This window comes from Macaca thibetana, chromosome 6 (genome assembly GCF_024542745.1).
Source record: "Macaca thibetana thibetana isolate TM-01 chromosome 6, ASM2454274v1, whole genome shotgun sequence".
NCBI classification, from domain to species: domain Eukaryota; kingdom Metazoa; phylum Chordata; class Mammalia; order Primates; family Cercopithecidae; genus Macaca; species Macaca thibetana.
In genome coordinates, this window is record NC_065583.1 from 82,615,239 (window position 1) to 82,635,185 (window position 19,947).

A 19,947-nucleotide genomic window follows, 5' to 3' on the forward strand; every position below is an offset into this window, starting at 1 on the left:
GATCATGCAGGCTCTTGTAAGACTCAATGGAAAGGAGGTTGAATTTTTCTGAAAGAGTGTGAAGCAAGATGATTTGTTTTACGTTTTTAAAGACCCCTCTCTGATTTCTGTATGAGAGTGGCAGGCAGGGGGAAGGCACAGAAATGGAAGTATGAAAAACAGGCAGAAGTCCTACTACCATTCTCTTCCTTGCAGCAGTTCTATTGTACTGTACATTTTGGGCTATACAGATAGTTTTTTTGTTGTTGTTGTTTTTTAAGTTTGAACCCTTTTCAAAATGTCTAAATAGCTTATTTTATTAACGTATTGCCCTTGAAAACTACATGTTGATTTAACTGTGAAAACCCACAGGACATCAACATGGAGAGGTACTTGTACTTCTTTTCCCTTCCCATCAAATATGTCTATTTGTCTAGGCTAATTATTTTTGATGAGTTAGGCAGGTTCACATACTATCTCCTCGGGAAGTTTTGTTAATGGCAGTATATGAAACAACAAGTTTTGCACAGTTTTTACTTACATTTCTCTAATTAAAGTGATATTAACTAGTCAGAGGAAAAAACAGAAACATGATTCATAATAACAAATGTTAAGAAACCATAAAATCAAATTGACTGAAAAATCATTTTTTAAAAGTAAAATATTCATGCCTTATAATTGTTACACCAAGTCTAATTTCAGGTAGTTAAAAAATTAAGATGTATGGAGAACTTAAAAAATGAAAAGAAAGAGAGAAGTTTCTAGCCAAATGAGTATTTTTACTTCTTCAAATTAATGTTAATACAAAATTAGTAAAAATGAATTCAGATAAAAATTAAAAAATATTTTTTTAAATTGTTGCATGAGTGCTCACTCTATTATCAACTCTATTTCTTACTCATTTATCTCCAGCAATATCTGCCTCTTCCAGTCCTTTCCATGTCACAACCCTTTCCTACCTTAGGGTCTTTGCATTTGCTCTCCTTCCTACTTTTCCCATGGTTCTTCCTACAATCAGTTCCTTCTCATCCTTCCAGATACTGCTCAAAGAAGCCTTCTCTGACCGCCCTAACTGCTCTTCCCATGTAAATGTCTCGTTACTCTTTCTGATAGTACCCTATCTTTTCTTTACAGAAATCATCCCAATATCTTATTTATTTATTTTTTAAGACAGAAGGACTTGCTATGGTGCCTAGGTGGGCCTCCCCTAAAGCTCGTGGGATCAAGCAATCCTCCCGCTTCAGCCTCTCAAGTAGCTGGGACTACAGGCATGTACCACGGAACCCAGCTTCCGTTTGTAATCCTGTTATTTACTTATTCATCCATCTTTTTCTCCTCCAATTTCAAACTAGATTGTCAACTCCAAGTGAGAAAAACCCTTTCCTAGGCCAGGCACGGTGGCCCACTCCTATAATCCCAGCACTTTGGGAGGCCGAAGTGGGTGGATCACGAGGTCAGGAGATCGAGACCATCCTGGCTAACATGGTGAAACCCCATCTCTACTAAAAAATACAAAAACTTAGCCGGGCGTGGTGGCAGGCGCCTGTAGTCCCAGCTTCTTTGGAGGCTGAGGCAGGAGAATGGTGTGAACCCGGGAAGCAGAGCTTGCAGTGAGCCAAGATTGCGCCACAGCACTCCAGCCTGGGTGACACAGCAAGACTCTGTCTCAAAAAAAAAAAAAAAAAAAAAAAAAAGAAAAACCCTTTCCTTAACACTGTTTTCCTAGTACTTGGCCTGAGGACAGGGATAGAGACAGCTTTCAAGAAATATTTGAATTTATACTGCAATCTGTGGACTCAATACAAATTTAACTAGCTCAAATAGAGTATATACTGTATCCAGCAGGAGTATAATAGGACATAATGGGCCCTTGTAATCTTACAAGGCACAAATTAATTAAGCCACTTCCTAACCAGTTATTAGAAAATCTGGCTACACCTAGTTTGGATTCCCTTTTATAGAGTCCTTCAGGTACACTCCCAAGTGAGAGACACTGAAGTTCCTCATTTGGGGTAAGGGTACTCACTTATGGCAGGCGCACATTCCTTTGAATTGGAGACTGAAAGGTGCCCAAGAAGTTGAGATAGTCTGTGGTCTGGGTCTACTGCAGACATTGGGGTTTTATGGCATGCAACTGCTCTACTGTGAAGGATTGCTTGACAATTTTCTTTTAGGGAGATTCCTTTTGTATTTAGTTAATGCTGAAGACCTTAGTGGGTCAGCTTTCTCCTTAAGTTGTCAATTCTTCTGAACTTCTGTTTCTTAGCAACAGCTGGGACTCTGTCCATCGACATTGTTCTGTTTTAGCCTCACAAGCAAATAAGAGAATAAGTAGGCATGCCAGCTTGCCCTTTAGTCATATCCCTATACACACAGTGCATTCCGATCCTAGTTGCCATTGATAGATGGTGTGAGGTATCATCATATTTCTGTGAGGCATGAAAGGGGGTAGGCAGTAGAAAATATTCTGGAGGGGAGCTGAGGAATTAGAGTTCTTTATTATCACTTGCATCTCCTTGACAGTCTTATTCCTAATACTAAGATTTCACTTTCTGGTATTCAGTGTAAAAACTCTAGTATTAGAAAAAATGTGGCCAAAAAAAAAAAAAAAATGCTGCAATTAAACATGCCTCTCAAATAATTTGATCTGGTCTTACATTCTTAGACCATAGGCTACAGGCAGAAATGGCTTCCAATAATTGTCAAATTTGCAGAATTTGCTCCAATCTGCTTTTTTTCTGGAAAACTTGTTTAGAATGCCTCTCTTTTCCAATGTACTTTTCAAAACTCATATATAGTAACCAATATACTTGACATTTAAAAATATCTGGCTACCAAATTCTCTAATGCAACACTCAATGACTGAGTTCTAAAACACTGTTGGAGAATGTCTGGATAAAAGATTCACTGCTGCATAACACAAACTAAATTTCCATCTTAATGGTGGAAAGTCCACATTACCCCCCAATCTTACCTCGAATCAGCCAGTTTCAGTTTCTCTGAGGTTTGTTATTTGCAACCCCATTCACAGTCAAACTGAGGCAGGGCTCTTTCAGTTGCAACTGGCTGAAATCCACTCAAGCTAGATTAACCAAAGACACAAAATTTTATTTTAAGGATAAATTATTATAAATAATTCAAAGATAGGCAGCAGACCTATCTTTGCAAAGCACTAAGATCAGGAACCAGAAAGCTATCAGTAACTGAGGCAGCTACTATATCTGTGTCTGATATGTCAGCACTGCTTCATGAAAGCAGACTCTGGGGTCAAATTACTTGGGGTTTAGTATCTTTAGCACTTACTTTAAGCAAGGTTTTTAGTTTCCTTACCTGTAAGTAAGGATAACAGTACAGGTTGAGCACCCCCAATTAGAAAGCTGAATTGCTCCAAAATCTGAAACTTTTTATTATTATTCTTTAAATCAGCTGGGGTTTCACTATGTTGACCAGGCAGGTCTTAAAATCCTGGATTCAAGCAATCTTCCTCCCTCATGAAAATTTCTGAGCACCCACATGATACAGCAGGTGGAAAATTCCACACCTGACCTCGTAAAATACATCATGTGTTTCATGCACAGTATTACTGAAAACATTGTATAAAATTGCCTTCAGGCTATGCGTATAAGGCGTATATAAAGCATAAAATAGAAAGCATAACAGAATTTCATGTTTAGACTTGAGTACCCATCTCCAAATATCTAATTATGTATATGCAAATATTCCAATAACCCAAATCCTAAACACTTCTGGTCCCAACCATTTTGGATAAGGAATACTAAACCTGTACCCAAATTCATAGACTTATAGCAGTTAGAACACTGGGTGACACAGTAAGCAATCTGAGATTACTCTTGTTCTCTATCACATCTCTCAGATTCTCCACATGCTGCTTGCTACCAAACAAAGCAGCCCTGGCCTACGTTTATATTTTCCCAGTTCAAGTGATCAGCAGTCTGACAAGCTTCTCTCAATCCTAATTTTAAATTCTCAGAACAATCTGATTCATTCACATAGGGTTCTGTTGTTCAACTAGCTAAAGCCAGAAGTGTTAGGTCACCTAATACATTAATAACTGCTGAGGCCCATTCCTGAATGTGTGTGGACGTTTCTCAGTCGTGAGGGATCATGAATCAAGGCTAAAATTTTAAAAATGTTTTTTATACTTCTCTCAGCTATCTTCTGTTCTTTTACAGTCACAAAAAGTACCCAAGTGAGAGACTTACTCAATGTCATACAGCTAATGAAAGATGAAACTGTGATACAAAACCAGGTCTGAAGCTGGTCCAAAGGTAGTGAGTTATCTCAGCTGGTTGTTCAGTCTGTTCTAGATTGAACTCTTGTTCTACTCTTTCCCTCCTTCTCACTACTGCACTTGACTAGTCTTAAAAAACTAGGTCTGATTCCAAATCCAATATTCCTTTTACCAAATAATGCATTAGGTTATTTATATTTATTGAGACTATATTATGTAGTTGACCCTGTATTTAACCAAGCTTGAGACAGAAGACTTCAAGTAGTTAAGAAGCGGCTTCGCTGTTTTTCTTATATTTAATAATAAAAAAAACCCTGGAGTATAACATATATAAAGTTCACAAAAAGTCAATGTGCAGTTTGATGCACTTTCTCATACACATTCACCAGTGTAACATTCCAGATCAAGGTATACATTTCCATCACTTCGGAAGGCTCACTGTGCCCCTTCCAAGTCAATACCAACGCCAGAAAGGTCAATACCATACTGACTTCAATCATCAATTGGTTTCGTTTGTTTCTGAATTTCATACAAAATGGAATTATACAATATGAATTATTTTGTGTGTATTTCACTCAATGCAATGACTGCGAGATTTATCTATGTTATGTGTGTAGCATTTTCTTTTTTATTACCAGATAATATTCCATTTTATGAATATGCTTCACTTTGTTCCAGTTTGGGGCTATAATGAATCAAACTGCTATGAACATTGTTACACAAAAACTTTTAGTAGACACATTCATTTCTCTTGAGTATACACTGAGGAGTGAAACTGCTGAATTACAGGGTAGACATAAGTTCAGCTATAATGAATACTGCCCATCAATTTCCCAAAGTGGTTGTAACCAATTTGCACCCTTACCAGCAATAAGAGTTTGTTACGCTATAAATTGTTAACAAGAAAAATAACATTGAAATCAGTCTGTTATGCTAGTCACATTTCTTTGTTCTGCAGAATGTATTTTATTTGAGGCTCCTTTGTTACTGGTTATAAGAAAGGGTGAGTTTTGGCTAAGCTGCTAGGTAGAGAGTAGATCCTCATTCATTTGCACCCTTACCAAACCACAACTCCAATCTGTGTAAGATTTCACTGGAAAATACTACCTAGCTTGCCATCGCTTATGGCAAGTTTTTTCAACAAGGGCGCTGCTGTCATTTTGAGCCAGATAATCCTTTTGTGCAGGGGAAGAGGGGGCTGTGCCGTACACTGTAGGATTTTTAGCAGTATCCCTGGTCTCTAACTACTATATATGAATAGTGCCAACTCTGCAAAACCCACCCACTGGGATGACCAAAAAAATTTTTCCAGACTTTGGCAAATGTTTTCTCTGGGGGCAAAATTCTCCCTACTCAATGGCCATTACCGACCACTGTTTTATAAATAAGTGTCCTGTCCTCCCTACATGTCATCTAAAAAAAAAATGTTATGAGTCAACATTGTGTTAATAGGATGCTGTCAATGATTGTTCCAACAATGGCACATTAGAATCACCTAGGGGAGCTTTTAAAAAAAATGCATATGCCAAGACCCCACCTCAGAACCATGGAATAGAATTTTGAGCATTTTTAGTATACAACTCCTCAGGTAATTCTAAATTTTGGCACAGCTGAGAATTATGTATCTTCTAAACATATTACTCTTCCCAGGTGTATATGCTTTAAAACAGATTTCCATCAATGACTTTTCAAGCATTAGTAGAGGATGAAGTACAGATTTGTGGAATAGGAGGTTCTCAGTCTCAAATCACACCAATTAAGTGACCACCCACAGCCCATAACTGTAAATGATGGTATTGTTCAGTTCCTGTTTGAAAAAAACAATGAAAACATATTATCCCAAATCAGACTTTGAAGATATTAATGTATTTGTTTTTTAGATGATTAATATGTGATAATCCTTCCACCTAATTCTTACACAGCAACTGGACACTATTCACCACTCTTTCCATGAAGCACTTACTCATCTTCAATAGCACAACACCCTTCTGGTAACTGTGTAACTCCTCCTTATCCAGTTCATCTTCCTTTACCTAGTCAAAAATAAACTGAAATTCTTCATTGCACACACTTAGGCTGTCTTCCAAGTTTACTTCATGAATACTCAAGACTTTAATTTTTCCCTACACACTTCACACTTAACAGCTTTAATTTTCAGTCCAGACTTCACTTAGCTACATCATTCTATCCAGAAACCTCCCGGGCAATTCAAAGGCATTGGAAATTCTGTAAGTCTTTTTTTTTTTTTCCCAAGACAGTATAGCTCTGTCGCTCAGGCTGGAGTGCAGTGTCGCGATCTCGGCTCACTGCAACCTCCGCCTCCCAGGTTCAAGCAATTCTCCTGTCTCAGTCTCCCAAATAGCTGGGACTACAGGTGCATGCCACCACGCCCAGCTAATTTAATTTTTAGTAGAGACAGGGTTTCAACGTGTTGGCCAGGATGGTCTCCACCTCCTGACCTCGTGATCCACCTGCTTTAGCCTCCCAAAGTGCTGGGATTACAGGCATGAGCCACCGCACTGGGCCCAATTCTGTCTTAAACCAAATGTAATGATCTCCCTATCTACACATCTGTAAATACATTACTATATAAGTGAATGTCATTCACCAGCAAATGACTAACATCCCTCCTCCCCCTAACCCTGCCTGAATCCAATCCCATCAAGTTTTGTCATTCTTCCCAATTTTACTTCTCTCCACCTCCATTACACTATCCTAGTCTATCGTATCATTTCTAACCTCTCTTATCTGCCAAAGACTCCTGACTCTATTAGGAATACTGTATCTACTTCAACTCACATCTAATCCTTCCCTGGGATTTACACCTAAAGTAAAAACTTTCAATTTGTCAATCCCATCAAGCTACCACCCAGTTTCAAATCCTTCAGTAGCTTCCTCATTGTCTTGAAAAACATACTTCACTTAGCCTTTGGGCCTAGCGTCTATGTAGCCTCATCTTGTCCAGCTGCTGTTTGCTCCGGCAGTAACAAGCCTCTTAAGAGTTCCTTACAAATAGGGTGGTCATGCAATTTCCTATCCAAACCTGAACACTTCTGAAAGTGAATACAGCCTGTTCTTGGCAAATTGGCAAATGCATTGACGTGATCTCTCTGACCCCAGAATCTTTGTCCATGTTGTTTCTTTCACCCAGAAAGCAGCTCTTACTTCCCTTTCTTGCCTAATTCATGTTAATTCTTCAGGTCTAGATTAAGTCGATCACGTAACTTTCTTGAGACTTTCCTGACTAGGGTTCTTTATCATGGATTCTCACAGCACTGTATGTCTCTTCATACTATTTTTCTAAGCTGTGATTTTATAGTGTGACTGTGTCCTGAACTGGGCTTTAACTTTGGAAGTGTTAGTTTTTGCTGTATTATAATCCCTCCCTACCCTCAGCAGAATGTCTGGTATGTAATACATTGTATTGAATGAATATCAATACAATGCACTGGGACACAGTCTCTTTGCTCAAGGACCTCACAATGTAGTATGGAAACAAATGTTATATTGTGATACAATGACATGTTGCACTTACAGAATACTCAATTCCATGTCCTAAAAGGGAGGTCAGAGAGTTGTCTGACAAGTCTCAGAGGCTGACAGCACAGTTGTGTCAGGGTACTCAAGAGCTCTTGAGCATTTACTTAAACGAACCTATGAAAGATTGACCCATAAGATAAATGGGCTATATCCACTTACAATGAGAGATACCTTTCCAGTGACCTGCAGAAGTGTCTAGAGTACCAAGCGTTCGTGAGGAATGATGGGAGGCAATCCTGAGATTGGTCTGTGAAAAAATTAACTAAAATACTAGGAATATATGATATGTACATATATATTTATATATGTTTAGTTTACAAATATATGTGGTATATAAGCAGGGGACTGATTTAATTAGGTTTCAAGTTTGAAGGAAACCTAAAGGATAAGCTGAAGGGAAAGATGTAGAGAAAATAGAGGCCTAAACTAAGCCTGGTAGTGGGATTTAAAAAGAAAGGATGAATACAAAATTTCTGCATTAAAATGAGTGGTACAGTTTGTCCCTCAGTATCTTCATGGAATTAGTTCCAGGACCCCCATTTACCAAAACCTGGGGATGCTCAAGTCCTTTATAGTTGAGCCTCTGTACCTGCAAATTCCTGCAGGTACAGAGGACCAACCGTATTTGGACAGCAGTGAGTAAAGCATCTGGGTGAGGGCCAGGCGTGGTGGCTCATGCCTGTAATCCCAGCACTTTAGGAGGCTGAGGCAGGCGGATCATCCAAGGTCAGGTGTTTGACACCAGCCTTGCCAACATGGTGAAACCCAGTCTCTACTAAAAGTACAAAAAATTAGCTGGGTGTGGTGGCACCTGCCTGTAGTCCCAGCTACTTGGGAGGCTGAGGCATGAGAATCACTTGAACCCAGGAGACTGAGGTGGCAGTGAACTGAGATCTTAACACTGCACCCCAGTCTGGGTGACAGAGACTGTCAAAAAAAAAAAAAAAAAAAAAGAAAGAAGGAAAGAAGGAAGGAAGGAAGGACAGACAAAGAAAGAAAGAAAAGAAAGAAAGAAAGAAAGAAAGAAAGAAAGAAAGAAAGAAAAGAAAAGAAAAGAAAAGAAAAGAAAGAGAGAAAGAGAGAAAGAAAGAAAGAGAGAATCTGGGCAAGGAAAGGAGTGATACAGCATCAATGCAACTATTTTTTAATATTTTTGAGGTTGGCTACTGAACCTTCTTTCTTACTCCGCGTGCACACAATTTTTGCAGCAGAGGATGGAATCTTTGTATCTTCTTCAATGCCTATTAGATTTTATACATACTTGCCTCTTAGTATCACCTCTAAGAATTTTGTTTGAAATTTAGCTTTTAGTGATTCAAGAATTTATCAGTCAAAATCCCCAAACACAGTGACCATAAAGAAGGTGAATGAGCCACTGGTGGACATCACAATAATCTGGGAAACTTCCCAAATACTACCTAGAACCTAGAAATTCTGCATATCAGAAGAGGGGAAGAATAGGAAGGTCAGGCACATGTAGTTTCTGAACTTTACAGGTGACTGAGTCCTGTCCCTTGCCCAACACTGGGAACTAAACTCCCCTAATTTCTTATTAGGAAAACAGAAAATGTACAGTACATCTTCACTAGACGATGACTTAGGATTTCATGGGTTCTATTCAGAGAACTTTGTAAATTTAAGAATCATATTGGAAAGACTCCCTCTGGTTTGGCAAGGACATGGGAAATACTGTCATAGGTTGAGATTCTAGGGTATTTTCATACTGTCCTGATTGTTTTTGTGGTTTCTCATATGCAAATCCTCCAGGCAACAAGAAGATAATTATGGAATTAAAATCTCAACCCTGGCATCCAAAAAGCTAACAAAGGAGCAAGTCATCCTGTTTACGTTACATATTTCAAATTCTGGATATGTGGTTCCCAGTCTATCCCCACCTAAGGATACTCATTTAGTACTTCGCCTAGTAAAGCATATCACAATTAAGGACCCACAAAATGCTGTCTTAGATTCTGGAAAATAACATTCTTTCCAAAGAATATGAAATTTAAAAAATGGGAAATTAAATAGTAAAAAAAAACTCCTGGTTAATGTTAATTATGTGGAATTTTTCGTTAGTCATGTGAGATTATCAACTGTTGGATACTGTTTTAGTACCAGTAAGTAGAGATAAAGCCAGTTTATTCAGATAAAGTGACACTGTAAATTTAACTACGTTGATAAATCACCCAAAAGGTATCTTTGGATTGCCTACACGCTTTTTAAAAAATAAACCGGCAAGATTGTTGCAAGTTTCCACCTACTGTCTACTTCTGTGAAGCAATAAAGTATGATTTTACTCGAAATCTAAATCTCCAATGTTCAATATTTTATTATATATTGGGCAAGATATTTTTTCGAATAGCATGTTTGATGGCACAATATGGCAGAATAGCATATTTGATGGCACAATTAGTAGTTAAAACCAAAAAAACAGTCTGATGTGCTTCCAGAAAACGTAAAATAGACTGTATTATACAGTAATTATTTTCATAAGACAATGACAAAATGTCAGAGTTGTAATTGAGGACTTTATTAACTGAACTACACTTCTGATTACAACATTCTTTATATATGTTAATCATTAGCTTCTCTGGAGAAATTAGAGGCACAGGAAGTTCCTATCATTAAGGATATTAACATAAAGCTTAATATGAAAAATTAGCACTCAGTTCGTAATACTCTAGGGACTTCAGAAATGAAGATTTGTATGATCCTTTTATCCCTCACAGCCCAGTGTTAAAACTAATATTGCAAAGGACGGTAGTGTTCCATTTCGTTTTGCTATTCAATTATTGCTGATAGATACATGTTTTCAAAAAGGCCATGGGCATCTGTTTGCTTTTCCCTACTCCTCCAGGTGAATATACCCTTCAATATGCAGTAAATACATATGTGGAGTTATGTTTTGAGATTTTTTTTGAAGGATTTGAACCAAATTGTTTAAACAGCTGGTAGTCTAAAACTCTGGAATATTTCCCACAAGAGAAAAATTATTTGGGGAATGCATGTTACCACAGACTCATTTGACTAGGAAAGTGGGCCTTTACACCTAATCAAATAACTGAACAATGGAATTAGAAACTTTTAAATATTATTAACCTTGGCCGCTGGGTGCCGTGGCTCACGCCTGTAATTCCAACACTTTGGAAGGCAGAGGCAGGAGGATCGCTGGAGCTCAGGAGTTCAAGACCAACCTAGCAACATGACAAAACCCCGCCTCTATAAAAATAAGTAAAAAACAAAAATCATTAACCTTGAGTGAGTCAAGTCCATCTGCAGACTGAAAAAAATAACGTGTAACAGAATTCTGATTTAAAAAACAATGCTTTCAAAAAAGCATTTCAAAATGCTTTACGTATGTTTCAAAAACACACTTAAAAAAGATGTTTCCAACACATTGAAGGGATTTAACTAAGGCCCACAATTACAGTTACGATACAAACTGTCAACTAAAAGGCAGCAAGTTAAGCTGAGACAGTTACATCCCTCGAGTAGCGTTTTTTGTTGCGATTCGGTGCCGCACCCTTCACCCCGCCCTCTGGGGAGGAACCTAGAAAGGAAGGGTTGGTACATGTCTAAACCAGGCCACCAACACACACATCAAGCGGCATCACAGGCTGTCAACGACCGGGTCTCTATTTTCACTCCTCAGGCGCCCCGCCTGTGCGGGACATCAGCTCCCGAGGGAGCGTCAGTCGCAGATCGCCCAAACGTAAGAGGTGGCGAGAGGCCACCACGGTTGCCCAACAGTTGCGTTCCCAGGCTGCCTGGTGTGACGCAGCAGCCCCCGCCCGGACCCTGAGGCCTGGCGCTCCGACGGGGCCGAGGCCTGTGCTACCCGACACTCCTTGCGACCCGGCCCTTTAGGCTTATTCGGCGCGGCCGTTCCCGGCTTCCCGAGTACCATCGCACTCTCTCCCCACCCCCGTTCCTCCCCGGTTCCTTGTCAGTCTCCGCCGCGACGTCTTTGCGCAACCATCCCGAGTGACATTAGCGCCCATACCCGCACGGAGCGAGCCTGAAGCTCCCATTTCCCGGAATTCAACGCCGCGCCGCTAAGGGCGGGCACCCAAGCGAAGATCAGCGGACTAAGGCCGCGACCAGAGTCCGGCGGCCTCCCCGCAGTCAGAGTCCGGCGGCCTCCGCGCAGCCAGCGTGCGCACTCCCATTCGTGCGCGTGCGCGCACTCGCCCTCCGCCCCGCCCCAGTACCAATCGCTTTTTTCCTACGCCCACGACTCTTGAACGTAGAACCTCCCGCAGCCCGCGCGCGAGCCGAAAGGGTTCGGCGTGCGCGCACTCGCCCGCTCGCCTGCCCGCGTCGCGCTCTGTCGAGAAGGGGAGTGAGCAGAGGCGCTTACGTCGCGCGGGAGGCGGAGGCGACGGCGACCTCGGTGGCGGCGGCGGCGACGACGGAGACGGTTGCGCTCGCTCGCTCTCTCGGCGTCATGGCGGCTGCCGGGGGCAGATAAGCGGCGGGAGCGGGAGCGCGCGCGCGCGGCGGCGGCGGCGACGACTCGTTACTTCTAGCTCTTGCTTCCCTCGCCGTTGGTGCTTCAATAATGAATTGTTAGCTCCACTCCGCAGGGGATCGCGCGTTGGTGCTGCGGGCCAGGGCTTCCCCCTTCCCCTCCGCGTCTGTCCCCTTCCCCCTCCCCCGCACGGACTCTTCCTTACCCGGAGACGCCGGAGCTCTAGGACCTTGGCGGCGGAGATCCCGGGCCTGGGCGCGGGGGAGGCCGTCGACTGGAGTCGGCTCCCTCCGCCCCGCCAAGCCCGCCGGTAAGAAAGGGGGCGGCGGGCGGGTCAGGATGTGGCGGGGAGGACAGGAGCCGGCCGGGTGGAGGGCAGGCGCGGCGCGGTGCCCAGGCGGCGGCCCAGCGGCGGGGCGAAGGCCGGCTGTCTCTGAGTGCCGGTGGCGGTGTACGGGCCCGGCGCGCAGGGGGCGTGTGAGCGGCGAGTACAGGCCGGCGGCCGCAGAACGCGTCCTTACGCCGGTCTGGCGGCCCTGCCCCGGCCTCTTCAGCTTGGTGCGGACCGGGCCGCGAGAGGAGACCCGCGAATGGCTGGCTCTTAGCCGGTGCGTGGGTCCCGCCGCGACCCGGGCTCCCAGCACGTGGGGAGCGGCGGGAGGGGGAGGGGGCGGCGGCTCGGGCGAGCCTGGGAGGGCGCGGGGCGGGTCTGCGGGAAGTTTGAGGCGGGAAGAGGGACTCCCGGACCGGGATGGAGGCCCTGGGAGAGGGGGGCAGGTCCGCAAGGGAGGCTGATTGGAGCGCATTGAATGGATGAGCAAGGAGGATGATTTCCAAACCTCTTTCGAGTGCAGCTCTAAAAACTTAACAGGAGCAAAGCAACTGTTAAAAGACAGGGGACTGAAGACGTTTGATAACTTAGGATAGTCCTCATGGAGACACTTGAGAGGACAGAGCACTGTGTGCGCTTGGAGCTTCAGAACTTAAGGTTGTGAAAGGGTTTCAGAGGACTTTTTCGGGTAAGGGAGGTGGGGGAGAAAGGAAGTTAAAAATGTACAGAGAAAGCCATTTTGAGGGACGAAAGGAAAGTGAAAAGGAAAGAACGAAAAGGGGAGTGAACTTTTTAAAGGAAGAAACGGGAAAGGTAGTTTGTTAACATCGATTTTTTAAGACTTAATTGTTCAGTAAGGCTGTTTGACTAGGGTGAGATTAATATTTAACATTAGGAATAAATGTTGAGTAGAACGGTTACTTTTTAGATAACCTGTGCTTGCAGAGTTTTCTGGACTGTAGTCTAGAGAATTAACATCCTGATCCAGATGCAGACTTTGCTATCATTGAGTTGGTAACAGTCTGTTTCCCTCCCTCTTTTGTGGAAGGGAAATAATCGTAGGAGTGAATTCTCTTTGCTGAGGTCGGAGGACAGCTCTGCTCTCAGTTGGCTGTCTCGGTACTTTCTGGCTGGGGAAGGATCTGACGTCTCCTTCCCCCGCTTCTTCCTCTCCCTCCCCTGCCAGAGATCTCCTTTGTTTATTCGTGGATGGCTTGTAGGTGATTCTTCAGTGTTGTACTGAAATCTCTAAAGGTGGAAATGGTGTGTCTTGGTTCATTATTCTTGCCCCAATTTTTTTATGTAAAAAAATCAGATATAGTGGATATTCTATTACCTTTTTAATTTTTTTCACAAAATAAAAACCAAGTGCAAACTGGTTATTATTTAAATGTTACCCCACTATCCGTTTACCTGTTAAAGAACACATTTATTTTGATCTGTGCATTTTTGTTGAGATTATATGATATCTTTTATTTGCCTGTTCCTCCCATGGGAGCGTTTTCAAAACTTTCTCACTCAAGTGTATGAAGTTCTTGGTGGGAGGAATGAGAGCTTGATTAAAGGTAACCTCCCCCTGCCCCCCACTTCATTTGTTCGACCAAGTTATCTAATAAGACTCCGTTATCTACTCTTGGGATGTATGCATATGTTACATCGTATCACCTTGCTTTAGGAGTCTATACAAACATTGTTAGATAGTTGCAGTTTCAGTTAGTCTCTCAAAATCATATCACTCCGCAAATATTTTAATTCTTCTGTCCGAAGTATACTAGCAGTAGCATACTAAATTCCAGTTAGTAGTCAGGAGTGTGGTTACTAGAAGTCTAGGTATTTTAAGTATTTAATAAAAGGCCTCCACTTCTTCCTTACTACCTCTAGTCTAATTGGCCTACGTAGATTTGTATGTTTTAAACAGGGCTTATTTACCTTTTTTCTGTAGGAAATTTTCTTAATTTGTTAATATATTTTCTTTAGGTGAATGAAAGGAGAGTCCCAGAAAACCTGTGACTGTTGAAGAAAATTTATCTGTGAATTTTTATATTCAAGGAGTCAGTATTTATAGTCATCTTTTAAACTGGGAAGATTTATATTTTACTTTAAAACTTCTTGATAATAATTTACAATGAATGGACACAGTGATGAAGAAAGTGTTAGAAACAGTAGTGGAGAATCAAGGTAAGTAAGCACTTTGTTATCATTTGTTTACTATGAAGAGAGTTGAAAACTTCGCTCTCTTTTTTCTTTATTATTGTTGTTGTTTAGTTTTCCTCATAGGTAGCAGAGTTTTCAGGGTTTCCTTTTAGCTATCCAAAATACTAAAAAAATTGTGATATATGAACCTTTTCTCATAATACAGGTTTTAATTTTTTTCATTCAAATACACAGTAGGTCTTAAATATAGAAAGTTTTTGTTTACCTAAATCTATTTGGAAGTTTATATTTGAGCTAATAATTAAGCTGGAGCGTGTAAAATAGATTTAAATTGTTTTGACTGTTAGTGAAATTTCTAGATGAAGGCAGTAAAAATTTTTTCACTCATCTTTTTCTGGCATTTTGTCTTCTATACCTGTACTGTTCAGTATGGTTACCACTATTCACATGTGGCTATTTAAACTTCAATTACAAAATATTCAGAATTTACTTAGTCGTACTAGATACATTTCAAGTACTGAATAATCATATGTGGCTAGTGGCTACCATATTGGACAGTACATAGAAAAGTTCTATCACTGGAGAAAGTTTTAGACAGTGCTGAGCCAAACATTTGTTGAAATATTACTGCGCCCTGTTTTTTTTTCAGATTGGAGTTTTAATTATCTGTGAAGGAGTTAAGAGTTCTTGCTTGGGCCAAGTGTTTGCAAAGAAGATTCTTCAAATTCTGTAGCTCCCCAATTTTGAGTTATCTGCACATTAATTTACAGTCCATGTAGTTATATGCATTATCATATTTAGAAATTAGAAATGTGGAGTCAAACTGTTCACTTATTCCATTTCTGTCTCTTATTAGTTGTGTGAATTAGGGCAAATTAATCTCTGAAGCTCTGATTTTTGCCCCATAAAGAGAGGATTACACTATTATCTTATTTAAAGTTCATGGCTAGGTTTGGTGGATCATGCTTGTAATCCCAGCACTTCGAGAGGCTGAGGCAGGAGGATCACTTGAACTCAGGAGTTGGAGACCAGCTTAGGCAGCATAGTGAGACTTTGTCTCTAATTTATAAAAAATAAAATTAAAAAAATTTTGAGGATTGACATGCTTCATGTAAAGGGCTTAAAATATTTTCTGAGATAATGAGCACTGAATATTTGCTTATTGTAACCAGCATGTTTTGTGTAACACAGGATACTATATAACAAAAACATTAATTACAGTGATGGCGACATGGGGGTAGACAAGAAACGGGAAAGTTTTGGCAATTAAGAAGATTAAGAAAAATGTTAGATAGAAAACTAAAATTAAGTAGTGGTATTTGTATTTAATCTGAAACTTGGACTTTTCTTTTTCTTTTTTTTTGAGACAGAATCTCACTCTGACGCCCAGGCTGGAGTGCAGTGGTGCGATCCTGGCTCTCTGCAACCTCCGTCTCCCAGGCTCAAGTGATTCTCTTACCTCAGCCTCCAGAGTAGCTGGGATTACAGGCGCAGGCCACCACTCCCAGCTAATTTTTGTATTTTTTTTTGTAGAGGTAGGGTTTCACCACGTTGGCCAAGCTGGTCTCAAACTCCTGTGCTCAAGTGATCCACCTGCCTTGGCCTCCCAAAGTGCTGGGATTACAGGCGTGAGCCACCACGCCCGACCTGACACATGGAATTTTCTGACCTAACTAGTTATACTTTAGTTTATCAGCTTTCATAGGTACCGTTTGGATGAACAAGAATATCATATAGAATAAAATAAGGAACAGTTATGGAAAGCAGCGTTATTGAACAAGTATAGTCTAGGAGTTATAAAACCTGAGTTGATGCTATCTCTGCATTAATTAGAACTCATATGATTGCCTCCACTCTAAGGATTGAACTGATATTGAAGTTTCACCTTAATTAATTACAAAGTGCATTGTAAAGTTTCAAACAGTAAAGTTTTACTAGAACCACTAGAGTTGAGGTTTAATTAAAAGACTTAAATCTCAGCTTTGATTCAAATCTCTGTAGGTATGCTGACTACTGACTACAGTTAAGTGAATAGAAGAGTCATATTGTCCACCCACAATTTTTTTTTTTCCGAGACAGGTCCTCACTCTGTCACCCGGGCTGGTGTACAGTTGTGTAGTCTCGGCTCACTGTAGCCTCTGCCTCCACCTCCTGGGCTCAAAACGGTTCTCCCACCTCAGCATCCTGACAGGCGTGCATGCCACCACATTCAGCTAATTTTAAAATTTTTTGTAGAGATGAGGTCTCACCATATTGCCTCAGCTGGTCTTGAACTCATGGGCTCAAGCAGTCCTCCCACCTTGGCCTCCCAAAGTGTTGGGATTACAGGTGTGAGCCACCATACCCGGCCTCACATTTTCTTATTCATAGTTGCAATGAAATGTTTAGTAGGTAGAAATATCTAGAGGAAACACAGGAACCAAACTACTCATAAAATAGGAAATAAGACTCTTGGGAGTAAATCCTCTAGTTGGATCTGTCTAGCAGACAGATCATGTGCTGGTATATTCTGACTACTTACCTGTTCCAATATTTTATTTATTTTTCTGCCATATCTAAAGTGAGGAGGAGTAATTGGTCTAATTTGATACTACAGGTGAAAAAAAATTAAATCTTGTGGCCCGGCGCGGTGGCTCACGCCTGTAATCCCAGCATTTTGGGAGACTGAGGCAGGCGTACTAAGGCTGGGAGTTCGAGACCACCGTGACCAACATGGAGAAACCCTGTCTCTACTAAAAATACAAAATTAGCTGGGTGTGGTAGCCTGTAATCCCAGCTGCTCGGGAGACTGAGGCAGAATTGCTTGAACCCAGGAGGTGGAGGTTGTGGTGAGCCGGAGATCGCGCGATTGCACTCCAGCCTGGGCCACAAGAGCAAAACTCCTTCTCAAAAAAAAAAAATTAAACCTTGTGAAATCTAATTTAAGGAATCTTTTACAATGCATACTCATCTTAAATAATTGCAAAGCATATTTCTTTAATTATTCAGAGTTGTTAATTTTGTGTGCTTCTGAAAAGTGTGGTTATCTAGCTTTTACAACTGCCTTGGAGTTTATCAGGAGAGAGACCTTCTTTTTTGCCTTCATTTTCTTTCTTACTGCTGCTATAGCTATGCTCTACAGTCATTAACACTCTATTCCCACTCCTTTCCCCAGAAGCGTTTGTCATAAGACATTACGAAGAAGGGAGATTGTACCTTGTTAAAAGACTGAGGAGGTGAACTTTAGAGGTAGAGGGATTTTCTTGCAAAAAAACAAAAGCTTCTATAACTATGAATATTAATATAGAGTAATTTTTTTTCTTTTTTTTGAGCTGGAGTCTTGCTCTGTCGCCCAGGCTGGAGTGCAGTGGTGTGACCTCAGCTCACTGCATCCTCCACCTACCGAGTTCAAGCAGTCCTCCTGCCTCAGCCTCCCGAGTAGCTGGGACTACAGGCATACACCACTGCATCCAGCTAATTTTTGTATTTTTAGCAGAGACAGGGTTTTGTCATGTTGGCCAGGCTGGTCTCAAACTCCTGACCTCAAGTGATCTGCCCACCTTGGCCTCCCAAAGCACTGGGGATTACAGGCATGAGCCACCGTGCCTGGGCCCCTAATACAATTAGATGAGAAATATACTTTGTTTTTAAAGTTGATATTCATTGTAAGTAGCTTTCTAAAGTAAATTTTGATTTTTTAGTGGCTAGAATTCTATAATGTATTTTTGCTTCAAAATTTCCTTCTTCCTTTGTGAAAGTTTATTAAACAGAATAGAATTAAGAAAGAATTCATTTGGCATTGGCAGGTTACAGTTAGCTTTCTATTGAAAAAAAATTTTTTTAAGTGTTCTGTCTGGAGAGCTCTCTGTAACTATTCACTGAAAGGAAGAATACACAGGAAAATACGTCTCTTTGGCTATGCTATTGCTGACAGTCTTGAAATTTATTTACTAAGAAATGTGGGCCAGGATGCACCTGTATAACAGTTATAGCTCAACACAAAGTTTTATATAACTGAAGTTAAGCTTTTTAAAGATAATGCTGGAAGATTTCAAAGCATCAGTTTGCAGCTGTGTGGATTTGTGGTGGTATTTGCAAGCAAATTTTTCAAATCCTGGCAGACTTTTTTTAAATTTTTTTGTTTGTTTGTTTGTTTGAGATGTAGTCTCACTCTGTTGCCCAGGCTGGAGTGCAGTGGCATGATCTTGGCTCACTGTGACCTCTGTCTCTTGGGTTCAAGCAATTTTCTGCCTCTGCCTCCTGAGTAGCTGGGATTATAGGCGCCTGCCACCACGCCCTGCTAATTTTTGTATTTTTGATAGAGATGGGGTTTCACCATCTTGGGTAGGCTGGTCTTGAACTCCTGACCTCATGATCCACCCACCTCGGCCTCCCAAAGTGCTGGGATTACAAGCGTGAGCCACTGTGCCTAACCGACTTTTTAGTTTTAAATAAGTTATCTTGAGTGATGATTTACTTCAGGAATGGCTATACGGTTAAAGATCAGAATGGTATATGAGTTAACTTTCAAAGATACTACTTTTCTGTATATAGTCATAATAAGATAATGTGTGGGCAAACATTAATGTGATGTTATCCCTTTTACTCTGCTTAAGTGATTGCTTATTTAAGATGTTGATGACTGATGGGTTATATGTGGTGCAGTTTTGTGTTTTAAAATGAATATTACGTTATGATAAATGGAGAAAATGTTTAAACTTTTTTTAAAATGGGGAATATTTAAAACTACAGAAATAGAAAAGTTGCTCCAGTTATGGTCCATGGACCAGCAGTGTTGGCATCACTTGGGAGCTTATTATAACTGTAGAACTTTGTGCCTTGCCCCAGACCTACTGAATCAGAATCTTCATTTTAACAAGATTCCCAAGTGATTCTTACGTATTAAGTTCATACACATTTATATGAAGCTATTCATCTGGAGTCATAGCATCTTGCCACTTTTTTTGTTATTGATGTTGTTATATATGGTTTTCATTTTCTGGGAACGTCCAATGAACTGTGTCTTGAGCAAGACCAGCAAGAGGCTAGGTAAGTTTCATTTCTTCGGAAACAGTAACAATGGCAACCGATGATTGTTGAGCTCTTACTGTGCCTTAACCTAGCATGATGCACATGGGGCGTTGTGCATTACTTGAATTATCACAGTGCATCCTCACAAAACTTCTGTGAAGTATAGTGTTATTATTCCCACTTTCCAGATGGGGAAACAAGATTTACAGC

General features: G+C 41.0%; 2 protein-coding genes across 4 annotated transcripts in view; one reads left to right on the forward strand and one right to left on the reverse strand.

The window, feature by feature from the left end:
* Window positions 1–12,220, reverse strand: part of LOC126956141 (uncharacterized) — a 57,695-nt gene extending 45,475 nt beyond the window's left edge. Inside the window, exons 1-2 of the mRNA XM_050792990.1 lie at window positions 12,132–12,220; window positions 11,775–11,988 (exon numbers count right to left, since the gene is read on the reverse strand). Coding sequence (XP_050648947.1) covers window positions 11,775–11,988; window positions 12,132–12,220 — 303 coding nt within the window. The remainder of the gene's footprint in view (window positions 1–11,774; window positions 11,989–12,131) is intronic.
* The window catches only part of CHD1 (chromodomain helicase DNA binding protein 1), a 75,208-nt gene continuing 67,349 nt past the window's right edge, over window positions 12,089–19,947 (forward strand). For 2 of the 3 annotated variants that reach the window (XM_050794398.1, XM_050794399.1), the window contains exons 1-2: window positions 12,089–12,552; window positions 14,551–14,751. In XM_050794398.1, the coding sequence (XP_050650355.1) occupies window positions 14,699–14,751 (53 nt within the window). In that variant the 5' untranslated portion in view covers window positions 12,089–12,552; window positions 14,551–14,698. The remainder of the gene's footprint in view (window positions 12,553–14,550; window positions 14,752–19,947) is intronic. The other variant, XM_050794400.1, reaches the window with a different exon arrangement.